Source organism: Nicotiana attenuata, unplaced genomic scaffold, assembly GCF_001879085.1.
Source record: "Nicotiana attenuata strain UT unplaced genomic scaffold, NIATTr2, whole genome shotgun sequence".
Classification (NCBI taxonomy): domain Eukaryota; kingdom Viridiplantae; phylum Streptophyta; class Magnoliopsida; order Solanales; family Solanaceae; genus Nicotiana; species Nicotiana attenuata.
In genome coordinates, this window is record NW_017671306.1 from 169,308 (window position 1) to 182,870 (window position 13,563).

Here is a 13,563-nt window from a genome sequence, read left to right on the forward strand (position 1 = left end):
TATTTTGGGGCTAAAAGGATTTTTGATGGGTCAGGTCGGTCTGGATGGGTAATGGGTGGGCTTAAATATTGATTGGGTGTACCATATCCAATGACCAATCAGAAATGGCCGCATGGAATTAACAAAATCTTTTTTTAATGATATGTAATCCGCTAGAAATGAGGGCACAAATAGGCTAGATTTTTAACGGTAGGGTCACTCTTAACAAAATAGGTGAACGAAGGTCATTTATAGACTTAAAGGAATAGGTTAGGGGCGTTCTAGCCCTTTTTCTTATTTTAAATAGAGGGGTGAAGGGATTGGATTAGTTTCAATAGCATTTAATAGATCGGACCAAATTCACCATAAAATCAACAGTCTAATTTTAATTTGTTCGGTCCAAAATTCAAACATTCTGCATTAATCCCAAAAAAGTATTCTCCTACATTTTTGGGACTGCAAATGTATTTATTTTTAATTTTTAGTAAAAGAAATTATTTGTTTTTTGAAAGCAACGGAGGGAACGGCAGTTGAAAGCTTCAGCCAGATAAACATATGCATCATGGGTCTTGTACTAAGAGCTAACATAGTTGTACCTTGTGCACTGAAAGTGACTGTTGTTACTAGAAATTCCCAGTGATACTTAGCGCATTTTCTAATTTTGTCAGTTTTTCTTTGTCTTTTTTCTCTCCTTTCTCTCCATTGCTGCCTAGTGTAACCTTTGAGCAATTTCCTCTCTTTTTGTTGTTTCCTCTGTTTTCATTCATCAACTCAATGGCCTTTGAGTTTCCATTTCATAAGCATCTCAGTTTTTCTGGGAAGATTTTATACCCCTTTTGTTTGTTTTACTCAATCCAAAGTTCCAATCAAAGAAAATCAAAGGAAAATCACTGGGTTTTGGTGGGTTTTATGTGTTTTTATTGTTTGGTTTTTGGGGTCTCCTAATGGAACATAATACAAGCTGAAAGGTACTTCCTTTTGCTCATAATTTGTGTTTCTTGATTGTTTCGTATTTTTAGCTTGGAGGGTATTTTGCATAGTCTATAACATGAGCTTAAATGGAGAAACATGGTCAGTGAGGATTCATATAATCCAGAGGTAGTTGTTGTAGGGTATGTTGCATAGTTAAGATACTCTATGGAATGTTTGGTTTTGGTTACAAAAGATGGAATTGACACTTTTAAACTTTTCCTAATCCAAATTTCCAACCACTGAGCTGAGGGTCTATTGGAAATAAACTCTCAATCTCCACGAGATAGGAGTAAGGTCGGACGTACACACTACCCTCCAGGGACTCCACTATGTGGGATTATGCTGGGTTTGTTGTTGTTGTTGAAATTTCCAACCAAGAAAACTAAAAGGAAATCACTAGTTATTAGTGGGTTTTGTTTGTTTTTCTTGTTTGGTTTATGGGGTCTTTTGATGGAAGATAATACAAGCTGAAAGGTACTTCCTTTTTCACAGTTGTACTTTAAGGTTTGCTCATATTTGTGTTTCTTGATTATGCCCTTTTTGTTCTTGGAGGGGATGTTGCAAAGTTGGAGTATTGAATTTGGAATATTGGGTTTTGGTTAGAAGAGATAAGGAATTGACATTTTAATACTTTTCCCAATTCTTGTTTATGACCTGTTCATGTTTAGTTAGAGTAACTTTAGAAAACTGGGGTTTGATTAGAAGTCGATCTTTTTAAAGTTCTTATGTTAACAGGTTTTGATCTCTTTTGGTGTAGCAGATATTAAGGTGTTCAATGCTAGTTTTGTGAAACTTCTGTTTTTATTCAAATCTAAGGTTCTTTTTCTGTTTCTTTCTTTTCCCCTTCTGATGAAATGCTTGATTGGAGAGTAGAGCTAATTTGCGGTTTAAGTATCTAGAGATTTTGTTTTGGTGTGAAGTATGTGACCTGTGCAATTCAGAGTTTTGATATTTTCTCTATTTGTTTTATTTGTGTGATTGCAGACATCTGTTGAGGAGATGAATATATTTAAAGCAACACAGTAAGGTATTTGAAACTTGAGTTTTTATTCTAAGGATTTCGTGTGGTAGAATCATAGTGGGAATACACTGGGTCGTTGTTGTGTGGTAGAATCATCACATTATTGGAATTGAACTTTCTCTTTTGTTTGCTTTCTTTTAGGTAATTTGATATTCTAATCTGAGTGATGATGGCCATGTCACTCGAGGACCTCCTCGCTAAGGAAGGATTCGATAGGAAGATGTCAAAAACAGTGCCTAGAGCTTCATCCGGAACAAAGGCAAGACGTGGACCTATTTACCCACTTCAAGACCCTCATAAACCTGTGTCTTCATCAGGCACAAGAAAAACCGAGAGGACAAAATCTGCTATCCCGTGGCATGACATGAAAGATAAGACCCCGAGAGTCAATTTTGCAGATAGGAGCCAAAAGAAGGAAAGTAAGCACAGAATGGGCTTGTGCGATCTATCATTGGATGTTAAGAGAATAAGCATTAGTTCTTTTGACGAATTGCTAGCTGCTGATGCTTCTCAAAGCAATGAGATAGTTGAGGTTGGAGAGCGAAATGGTTCGAGATACAATCATATATACTCGAATCAAACTTACAGAAATGGGAGTGGTGAAGGCAGGGCTTCTAGCAGAAGTGAGGAAGAAGAAGGAAAGCGAGAATCCTTCGGAAAAGATACAAAAGCAACAACAAAATGTCTCAATAATTCTGGTAAACTTCTTTCAGATTATCAGAAACATATTGAACAGCCTGAGACCTTCTACAGCAGATCAACTAGAAGTTCGCTAACCAACAAAAGTTATGATGCAATCAGAAGCCTAAAAAAAGCAGAGATTGAGCACACTGCAGTTATTCCTGCTCTTGATGAAGTTGCTGTTCAGGCTGTAATCTCTATCTTGAGTGGATACATAAAACGTTTTCTCATAGATGAGGATTTTAGGACATCACTTCGTCACAATAGTTTCGCTTCCCTAAATTTTGTTGGACTAGAAGAAGGCCTCAATACTGAAAGCAAGGTCCTAGCCACTCTTGAACAAGCAATTGAAACAGTAGAAAGAGCTGCAGAGGATTGTGCGAACGAAAAAGAACTTAAGAAAGCCTCACTTCAGCTTAGTGTAATTACAGGCTTGAATTCAAACGACTTACGAGATGGATTTACTTCTGGTATTCCCAATTCTAAATTGGCAGCTTGTGCTCATCTGTATCTCAGTGTCATATATAAGATACAGAAGAAGGATCGTATAGCTGCAAGGCACCTATTGCAAGTTTTCTGTGATTCACCTTTTCAGGCAAGGACTAATTTGTTGCCTGATTTGTGGGATCACATATTTCTTCGTCATTTTTCAAATTTGAAGGTCTGGTTTGACTCAGAAGCTAATTTTCTTGGTGGTCAACATAATAAGTCAAGGAAGCTGAAGTTTCTTGAAAAAACGTACAATGAAAATCTGGACAAAGGTACTTATCAGTTTGCACTTTACTACAAGGAATGGCTAACTGAAGGGGTTGAGATTCCATTACTTCCTTCTATTGAAATTCCTTCTGTATCTGTTCAGTGTGAAGGTTCCTTTAGCAACTCTTCCCACTTAAGTAGTACTGTTGGTGGTTTCTCACCTCAGCCAGTGGTCAGCAAAAAGTTGTATGATGAAGTGTTCCGTCATTCACATAAACTAGAAAATGAATCAGAGGAGCACCGGGAAGAAAGCTACGAAGTTAGTGTGAGGAGGCCTTCTAGTTTTGCTGCCGAAAACCTGGTAGCATTGACATACTCTGCTGAAGTGATTAAGTGTATAGATCATGATGTTGAGCCCGGTGCTATAGTTGATTCAGTAAGTGTTAAATACATAACTTGAAAAGAAACATAGATTGTGATTAGACAAAAATGTGCAAATATGTGTACATTTTGTTGGTCAAATCCTGGTTAAGTTCCTTCCCACATCTGGCCGGTGAGATTTGAAGCGAATAATATACTCTATGGTCCATTTGACACGATAAAGTTTTTTAGGTTATGGTTGTAATTGTGGGATGTTTGTTTTTGAAATAGTGATGTAGACTTCTTTGCTCCTGTAATCCAACATAAACTTGGTTTCTTCTAAATCTTCTTTGTAAACCTATACTTTTGAAGCAGTTTCAGTCACTTGTAAATAGTTGTTCCTTCAGTCTTTAATGCTATTTTTAAATGCTTCATTTAGGTGTGGATGTAGCTCATGATTTTATCTCTTTCCAATTCTCAATGACTGTTCTATAAACTTGAAATGGATGATAAGATTTATAAATGTAAGCATACATGCCTTTTCTTTTGTCGTTGGTCTTACCAAATTAAGATATGCAGTTCAATTTTGTTCTTGTTAAATAGTGTCTATGATTAGGAAAGTAAATGTGAAAGCTGTCAGGTCAACTTAGTAGTTTTCTGTGCATTTCTAGATATAGTGAGTTAGGATCTATGCTTGCCGAACAATATTATTTCCCCTTTCAGATTTTATAATTACACTCTGTGGCGTTCTTTTGTGTAGTATGGTGCATCAACAGCTCGGGATGCAGAGGAGGTTTTCGGAGTGAATTCTCCAGAAGAAAAAATTTTCATGGAAATATTTGGAAACTCTGATCTGAAGGAAATAACTCCGTTGAAGTCGAACATGCCAGAATCATTTGCACCTGCAAATCTGACCGAGTTCATATTCAACAGGATAGCGAAAGCAGCTTTTGAGCAAAAGGAGACTGAGGATTCTACCATCCATGCTGCTCCTCCTCTTCTTCTATTCTCGGAAGTTGGTCTGGCTCTTGATTGCAGAGTAACATTCTAAACTTTTTGTTCTCCTCAATTATTAAAAGAGGAGCTATACTTTTTACTTTTTCATTATAATCTCACCATTTTACTTTGAAAATGCAGCCAACTGAGTTACTGCTTCCCGCTCAAGGTAGGTGATAATCATCTTTGAGAGTGTTCCCTTTACATTCGTAATTGATTAATTTCTTATGATGATGCTTTGAAAATATTTAGGAGTTGATTATGAAGATTATGCTGGAATATCTTCCGCAAACATACCACAGGAATTTATCTGCCCTTTGACTAGACTTCTTTTTGAAGATCCAGTTACCCTTGAGACTTGCCAAACCTTTGAGAGAGCATCTATTACAAGCTGGTTTTCTAAAGGAAATAGAACATGTCCAGTAACACGAAGATTGTTAGAATGCCAAAGTGTACCCCGTACTAGCTTCATTTTGAAGCGTGTTATCACCAATTGGAAGTCCGAATATTGGAGGCGTCTTCTGACCTATTTCTCTAAAGCAGCAGGCGATTCAGGGAAACACCGTTGGTTAAAGAATGAAATAGTTGTTTCCGTATTGCAACAACTTCTTATTGTTTTAAATCAGGATGAAAGAAGAGAAACTCTAGAGCAGCTTATATCGCTCGAAGGCTTACAGTTTCTGATCCAGAGATTTAATTGTGGAAAGGCAAGGGAGAAGATATGTGTTTCCCGGATACTTTGCTCTTGCATTGAAGCTGACAATAATTGTAGAGAAGTAGTTGCCAGAAATGTTGACAAGATGTGTCTGCTCAATCTTCTTCAGAATGAAGAGTTGGAATTGAGAAGAAATGCCTTTTCACTCCTGACTGAACTCATTTGCCTTAACAGGTACTTGGTTTTCCTTTGAAAATTTAAATATTAGATTATTCCAAACATATAGTTAGATGTTGTTTTGCACAACGATGCAGTCTTAGTGGGTAAGGTAATACAATATATTTTTGAAGAATTGATTGATTTAGTTAACTCTGTGCCGCGCTCCCATGTTTCAGGAGAAAAGATGCAAAGTTCTTCATAAAAGGCATTCACAAAGATAACATAGTCAAAGCAATGCAAGATTTCTTGACATATCTCCAGGATTGTCCATGTGAACAGAGATCCATGGTTGCTGTGATGCTCCTGCACTTTGATCTTCTAGTAGGTTTCAATTTAAAGATTTCTCTAAACGAAGTTCATGAACATTTTCATATTCTTCTACGATACTGTTTATCTCCAATTCAGTTTCTTTGAGCTTGTTGCTGCAGGAGTTTTGATCTTGGATAATTTATTAAGTGAATATTAAAGGCACTTAGTGAAACACCTTCTCTTGTTTCTCAATTCTCTTATATACATATGTCATTTCCGATTCTTGTTTCTTTGCTGAACCACAGTTTTTTTTCCGCTTGAGCTCGTAGATTGCATGTCAAACTCAGTCAGCAGATTAGCTCTGCTCTTCTAGACATCCAGCAATTTGGAATTTTTTTCTTTATTGGATATTCCCCCTAAGCTGCATGCTAATACTAATCGAGTTACTAGGTTATGTTTCGAAAGACCTACAATATCTCAAAATAAATTTGGACTTAGCCAAAACCATAACACAATGGAGGAAAATGATGTATATAGGCAACTTGTTGAGATCATGACTTGCTGTTATTATAGTTTGATTAGGCCCGGATGGGGAGAAGTATGAGATTTGGAGAATTTCTAGTTTAAGAGGACTCTTACTTTTTCCTTAAAAAACAAATTATATACCAGCATGGGAATAAAAAGAAATGTGTTCGAATAAAGCAGAATTTTTATATATGAATCAAGATAGGCTATAGCAAATCCCATCTAGTTTGTGATTGAGGAATTGTCGTTGTAGTTTTTGTCACTTGTTTAAAAGACATGCATAGCGTTTAAGGTCAATGTTATTTCGAGTCTAGAAACTAATTTTGTGTTTGATTCTTACAGGCAGACACAGAAATGGCCAACATATACAGAGATGGTGCTGTTGATGCTATAACTACGGCCTTAGAAAGCAGCTTATCAGATGAAAGGAGCAGAGAAATCTGTTGCAAAGCAGTCCTTATTTTGGGAGGGCATTTTTCTTTCTCGGGTAAGATTATGACAGAGGATTGGATCTTAAAGCAAGCTGGATTTCTTGAAGGTTTTGATGTGGAATATCCTGATGACGAAGAGAATAAACTGGTTGATGCAACTGTTATGACGGTAAGTTTTCTTCTTTTTCCCTGACTGAATTCATCTAAGAAATATTTTCGACGAAATACAAAATTATATGGACTGACACCAGTAGTTACAGCACTACCACTTCGGACTAATTGAACTTAGGACCAGCCAAAAATTTCTATACCCTATCTTTGTACCGTCTTTTTATGGTATTTATAATTGCCTCATAATACTCTAATGCAGTAAAGTGATTCATTTACATTCTCCTCATTCTCTGAGCTTTCTGAACTTTACATGGTGTAGCAAAAAATATTGTTTTCCTACGGTTTTAACGTGTAAACTCAAGCGCAAAACTTGTCAGATGGAGGATGAAGAAGAAGAGGCGAGGAAAAAGTGGTTGGTAAATGCATCAGCATTACTCATTGGTAGTGGCAAGAAGTCATTTGTGGAGGCTCTGTCAAAGTGTTTAGGTTCTGGAAACTCAGAATTGGTTAGGATTTGTCTAACCACAGTTGCATGGTTAAGCTCGGCACTCGCTTCACTGACGGACTCGGAGTTTGAACTATCTGCATTTTTAGCTATTATCAGTCAGCTGATAGAATGCTTACAACATGGTGATTTGGTTGAACATAAGGTTTTAGCTTCAATGTCTCTGCTCAACTTCAGCAAGATTCTAGGTTAGTCCTTTAGCTTCTGTTAAGACCTTTAAATAGCAGCAAAATGTTGTTTTGGTTATACATATTTCAGTTTCTAGATAGTTTAGTAGTTAAATAGACTGAAACTGGAGTTTGTAGACTACTTGAGAAACCATATACAGGAGGTTTTTACCAAGAATTCCAAGTGACAGTTTTTGCACTATAACTCTGATGTCACCATCACCTGTTGTTACTACTTGTTGTTTCTGCTTCTTTTTTAGTTTTTTTTCTCTTGAGCCGGGGTCTATCGGCAACAGCCTCTCTACCTTCGTAACCCTCCCCGGACCCCACTTTGTGGGATTACACTGGGTTTTTTGTTGTTGTTTAACTCTAATGTCACTAAACTTTATCCACTATAACAATAAAGTTGTCACATTAAAGGAACTGAATTTTACCCATTATAGCGATAAAGTTACTAAATTTTACCCATTCTAAAGACAAAACTTACCTATCAAGGTGATTTTACTATTATAGTAGGTAAGTTTTTTGACATTTTATTGTAATAAGTAACAACAACATACCTAGTGAAATCCCGCAGGTGGGGTCTGGCGACGGAGTGTGTACACAGACCTTACCCCTACCCTTGCAAAATAGTATTGAGACTTCCATTTCAAACAAAACAAAGTTTTGTGACATTGCTTTTATAGTGGTAAAGTTTAGTTACTATAATATGACAAAAATAATTTTGTGACTTTACTGATATAGTAGATAAAGTTCAGTGACTGTACGTGCAATTTACCCGTCAGAACTGAGAAGAGAACATCTATGTCATCACTTTCCTCAAGGGGTTGGTATACATGGACAAAGAAAAAAGGATAAGCCCTGCTAGGGTAAGATCTGCGTACACATTACCCTCCTCAGACTCCACGTGTGGGATTGCAATGTTTTTTGTTTTTGTTTTTGTTTTGTTGTTGTTGTATTTGACTTATTAGGAGATAAGAGAACATGTGATTCTTTAAAATGGTTTCAGCCTCACATTTGTTGATTGTTTGATTTCTATCTATTTTTATTTGGCTATTTAATTCTCTAAGATTTTACTCTTAGAATGTAGGGTCTTACTGATGATGATAGCTGAGGATATTGCTGGTCCTCTAAAAAGCCTTGTTGAAATTACATGGACAGCAAAAGAACTTTATGCTATAATTTTCTGCAGCTAGAGGTGGAAACTGAGGACAAAATAACAACAACAACATATCCGTATGATCCCACAAGTGGGGTCCGGGAAGGCTGGGTTGTACCTAGACCTTATCCAAACGCCTACTTAGTAGGGTACTTCATTTTCTGAAATTACAATGTTACTTCTTTGTTCTGAAATCACACCCTTAAAGATGCGGTTCTTCCTCATACGTTGTGTGAATACGAGATGCTTTATGTATCGGGCTGCCCTTTTATAATGTTACTACTTTCCTTAATTCCTTTGATAGTTCTTTCATGTATTTTGCACATTATTAGACACTATAATATGATCTTTCTGTAGCATAATTAAAGTTCCTTTGAGTATAATTTTCTTTGCTGTTAGCACTATAACTTTCAACTTATGAAGAAAACTATCTTGTATTTTATATTCATTTATTCGATTAACTTAAATTTGTATTGCGTGGATTTTTATTTTTATTTTTAAGAATGAAGGATTCACACAATCATAGCACCACACTTGTTGATTAAAAAATTCCAATCTTTCTTATTTCAACAAACTTTCATTTTATGTTGAAATAAGAAGGGAGAAAAATAAAATACTGAAAAGTAGAGGAAATTGGAGCACGAAATACAACAAAAATAATATATAAATACAATTTTGACAGATGTGCCAAATTATTGCTGAAAAACAACATTTTACATATAGAAAGAGTAATTAATAGTAATAATATAATACAAGATTTGTAATTAAGCATTAAGTCTTTATTTTTACTCCTCCTTGGACAGCTTAATCACCTGAAATTAATTAACATAATGCAGCATTAGGCACTACCGTATTCAGAAGAGAAAGAAATACTTCACCAATTATAAACAATAAATTTAATTGTTTTATGTTTTTTGAGTGTCGAGATACTTTTGGCCCAAGTAATTAGAAGTTCAAAAAGAGATATTGTAAGATATACTTTAACCGAAAGAATTTTTAAATTTTATACATGTAAAATTTAAAACTTGCTACTATAATAGATTACATGAATTAATCTAAATATTGGTCAATCCAATCACTTAAATAAAAAATAGTCAGTGAATATATAATATACTCATAATTCATATGTAATATGTGTATAAGTGTCTATAATCTAGGATATCTGCTAGAAAAAGTAAATAATAAATTTGCTCAACTATTTAGGTAAAGATCCCTTTATGGTCGGACGGATTTACTGTCTACTTTTTCTAACCGATATATATAGATTATACACCTATTATATACATATTCTATATGAATTATACGCATATTCTCTGTCAGTAACTTTTAGTTCAAGGGGTTGGGTGAGGCTCTTTGATATTAATTTTTTAATTCTTCTTAAAAGGTGTGGAGGTAGTCGAGCATTTTTGTACTTCGTATCGGGGGTGAGTCTAGTTTGATAGGGTTGGTCTTAGACAGCTAGTGGTCAATATTGTGTTCACACTGTCCTTCCAGTTTTCATAGCACCGGGCTTATTTACTGGTTATTGTTATTGCATTTGATTAATTTTCTAGTTCTTATAATTTATAATTATTTATATGGCTTCTGTTGATGGTACTTATATATGTTAGGATATACTATAAACCATGCATATTGTTATAGTATTCTTTATGGAACGATTGTTTATTTATTTATTCAATTCAATAAAGTTTTATTTTAAATAGATCATGTATTTGTTTGTGTGTCAGTTGCTTATATAATAGATGATTTAGTATATAGACTTTGACTTATACACGGGAGATTAAATCATCGGTTCTTATAAGTCATAAAGTTTATGTTCACAATCTAATGATGAAATTGGACAAACCATCGGAATGGTTGTAGCACAAGATTAAATATAATTTATCTTGATTATGGGAATGGTTTAATTCCAACTTCTTGTGCTAGTACATTTTTTATGTATTGAACGGATCAAGTAGAGATAGGTATTTTATACTGACTTAATAAAATAATTTCTCTAGTCCATTCAATGTACTTATACTCTTAATCTTGATATAATTATTATTAGTAGTATATATTTTATTGTGTACTTATACTCTTAATCCAACAATATATTGTTTCTTCTCGTCTTTTCCGTCCTCTTGAGTCGAGGGTCTATCGGAAACAACCTCTCTACTCTATCGGGGTAGGTGTAAGACTTGCGTACACACTACCCTCCTCAGATCCCACTTGTGGAATTTTACTGGGTCGTTGTTGTTGTTGTTGTTAAACAGATAAAAATGACCAAAGGAAGTTATGCTAGAAAGAAGTAGGAGAAGAAGCGATTGACAACTTACTTGTAAACCCTTGCAAGGGCTATTAACATCGCAATAAGATTCAACAGAGATCAAATCAAAGTAGTAGTTATCCTCTGCATATTTACAGCAAGGGCAACTAGTACCAAGTATGCTCTTGAATGTTGGGCAGCATGGATCAATTTTAGTTGTGTTGACCATGCACTTGTCAATCTTTGCTATGTCACTAGTCGAGCAGCTCGAACTTGGGGCGGGCGGAGGCGGGCTTGGTGGTGGTGGTGGAGGCGAGCATGGTGGTGGAGGTGGAGGCGGACATGGACGTGGCCGTGGAGGAGGGCATGGATATGGCCGTGGCCACGGGAATGGCCATGGTAAATAACATGGAATTCCCATGGCCAGAGCTGTAACTCGTTCCCATCATTGGCTACGGCCATTTCTCTGGCCACGGCCAGTTGTTGGTGGCTGCAAAATAAAATTGCAGCCACCATTAACAAGAGCATATTCTTCATGCTTGCCATTTTTTAACTGAATAGTTTTGTGCTACAATTAAGTAATTATTATATGATTCATCTATATATAGATAAATTATTAGAGTTCTAGGTAGGATTTGATATTTTAAGTATAGGATGTATCACATGTATCACATGCAAAATAAGTTAAATAATCAAGTCCTTTCAAAATAGCCAAGTGATAAGTATTATTGGATAATTGAAAAATAAAAAAATTGACAGGATAAAAAAGCTAGACCATACCTCCTATTTTCTTGAATTTTCAAGGTTTTGAATCTATTTGTGATATTTTTGTAGTACTCAGTCATTTGATGTTATACAAAATCTCGCTCTTTCTAATTCGTGAAACTCTACCTTAAAGAATATTAGGTTGTACTCCCTTAAAAAATAGTGTCCATTAGATTAAATGTACAAACATTAAAATGATACTATAAATTTCTTGGGCTCACATCATTAAATTAGTCGTAGTAAAAAGTAGTTGGTAACTAACATTAATATCAAAAAAAATAAAATAAAATTGAGATACTATATATTTCTTGGCTGGTTTGATGTTTGCTTTTAGTTTTTACTCTTAATTTCACATTAGTTATTACATTAAACTTAAAACTTGGAAGATCGAGACTTTATAGTAATTGGCATGTACTTCACCTTTTTTATTTTAGTTTATTAATCAATTAAATCAAGTTTAAGCGTTTAATCTTCAATAAACTCAAACATGTCAAATTTTCACGATCAATATTCGGAGAATCCTTGAACCAACCTAAATATAATTGAAACATCCGACATTTTAATATTTAAACTAACAACTTGTAATGACCCGACTGGTCGTTTTGAGCTCTAGCGCGTCGTTCGGCGGTTTGAAGCCGTGAGCAGCTTCACTTCATGTATTATGACTTGTACGTTTGGTCGAAATTGAATTTCGGAAAGTTAGGAGTTGTTTCGGAAGGAAAATTCTCAATTCAGAAGCCTTAAGTTGGAAGAGTTGACCAAGGTTTGACTTTGAGTAAATGACCTCGAAATTGGAATTTAAAGGTTTTAATAGGTTCGTATGACGATTTCGGACTTGGCTGTATGTTCGATTGAGTATCGGGTGGTTCGGGATCATTTCGGTGCTTATTATGGTGTCACGATCCAAAACCAACCCGTCTTGATGGCACCTATCATAGTACTAGGCAAGCCGACTACTCAGACATTTCCAACACTGTAAACCTTTGAAAATACCAAGACAGATTAAATAAAGGAGAAATCTCTTAAACAGGATAGGAAATCATAACTCAATACATAAACTTTCCCAAAAATCGGGGTGTCACCAAGTACATGAGCATCTACATAAAAATATAGTTTGGTATACCGTCTAGAAAATAAAGCAGAATAATAAAATAAAAGATAAAGAAGGAGAGTCAAGGTCTGCGAACGCCAAGCAGCTACCTTGATGATCTGCGAAGGTCTGGACTCTGCAACTCAGCAATCCTCGTGGCTGGATGCACCTGGATCTGCACACGAGGTGCAAGGTGTAGCGTGAGTACAACCAACTCAATAAGTAACAAATCTAACCTTTGGACTGAAAATAGTGACGATATCAGCAGGTATAGTGTAATATAGAAATAACAGTACAGAAATGTAGGCATGTTTTCAAGTTCATCAGATAAAAACTCAATACAAATAAAAATAGATCAACTCTGAATGATATGAGGGTTATGACATTTCTATGCCTACATGCCACTGTGTATGCTGTATGTGGTACACTACAATAGAAGCCTCGCGTACTCACACTCTCAGAGTACTCAATCACTCAGTATAGTACGGGGCGTGTTTAGCCCAGGGAACCCATCCCAAATGTAAATGTATACGGCAACTCCGTGCCCAGGAAACTCCATCCCGAATATGAATATATATAGAGCAACTCCATGCCAGGGAACTCCATCCCAAATATAATATCCACTGCGCTCACTGTGGGGGTGCAGACTCTGGAGGGGCTCCTTCAGCCAAAGTGCTATAATAAGCCAGATCCAGGCATAAATATATAAATACATGCTGCGCGTGCAACCCGATCCC

At 35.8% G+C, this 13,563-nt stretch overlaps 1 protein-coding gene and 1 pseudogene across 3 annotated transcripts; one reads left to right on the forward strand and one right to left on the reverse strand.

The window, feature by feature from the left end:
• The first annotated feature begins 259 nt into the window (after nt 1–259).
• Nucleotides 260–9,109, forward strand: LOC109207430 (putative E3 ubiquitin-protein ligase LIN-2). 3 transcript variants are annotated; one of them, XM_019370347.1, is made up of 10 exons: nt 260–947; nt 1,936–1,978; nt 2,114–3,785; nt 4,470–4,748; nt 4,847–4,874; nt 4,958–5,594; nt 5,756–5,900; nt 6,696–6,953; nt 7,273–7,588; nt 8,658–8,716. In XM_019370347.1, the coding sequence occupies exons 3-10, from the start codon at nt 2,139–2,141 to the stop codon at nt 8,666–8,668; spliced, it is 3,321 nt and encodes a 1,106-aa protein (XP_019225892.1). In that variant the 5' UTR covers nt 260–947; nt 1,936–1,978; nt 2,114–2,138; the 3' UTR covers nt 8,669–8,716. The 3 variants fall into 3 exon arrangements, with proteins under 3 accessions (XP_019225892.1, XP_019225890.1, XP_019225891.1); XM_019370345.1 differs by having other exon boundaries at nt 261–947; nt 8,651–9,109; XM_019370346.1 differs by lacking the exon at nt 260–947 and adding an exon at nt 957–1,425 and having other exon boundaries at nt 8,651–9,109.
• Nucleotides 9,110–9,350: 241 nt separating this feature from the next.
• Nucleotides 9,351–11,566, reverse strand: LOC109207432 (annotated as a pseudogene).
• Between the last annotated feature and the right edge of the window lie 1,997 nt (nt 11,567–13,563).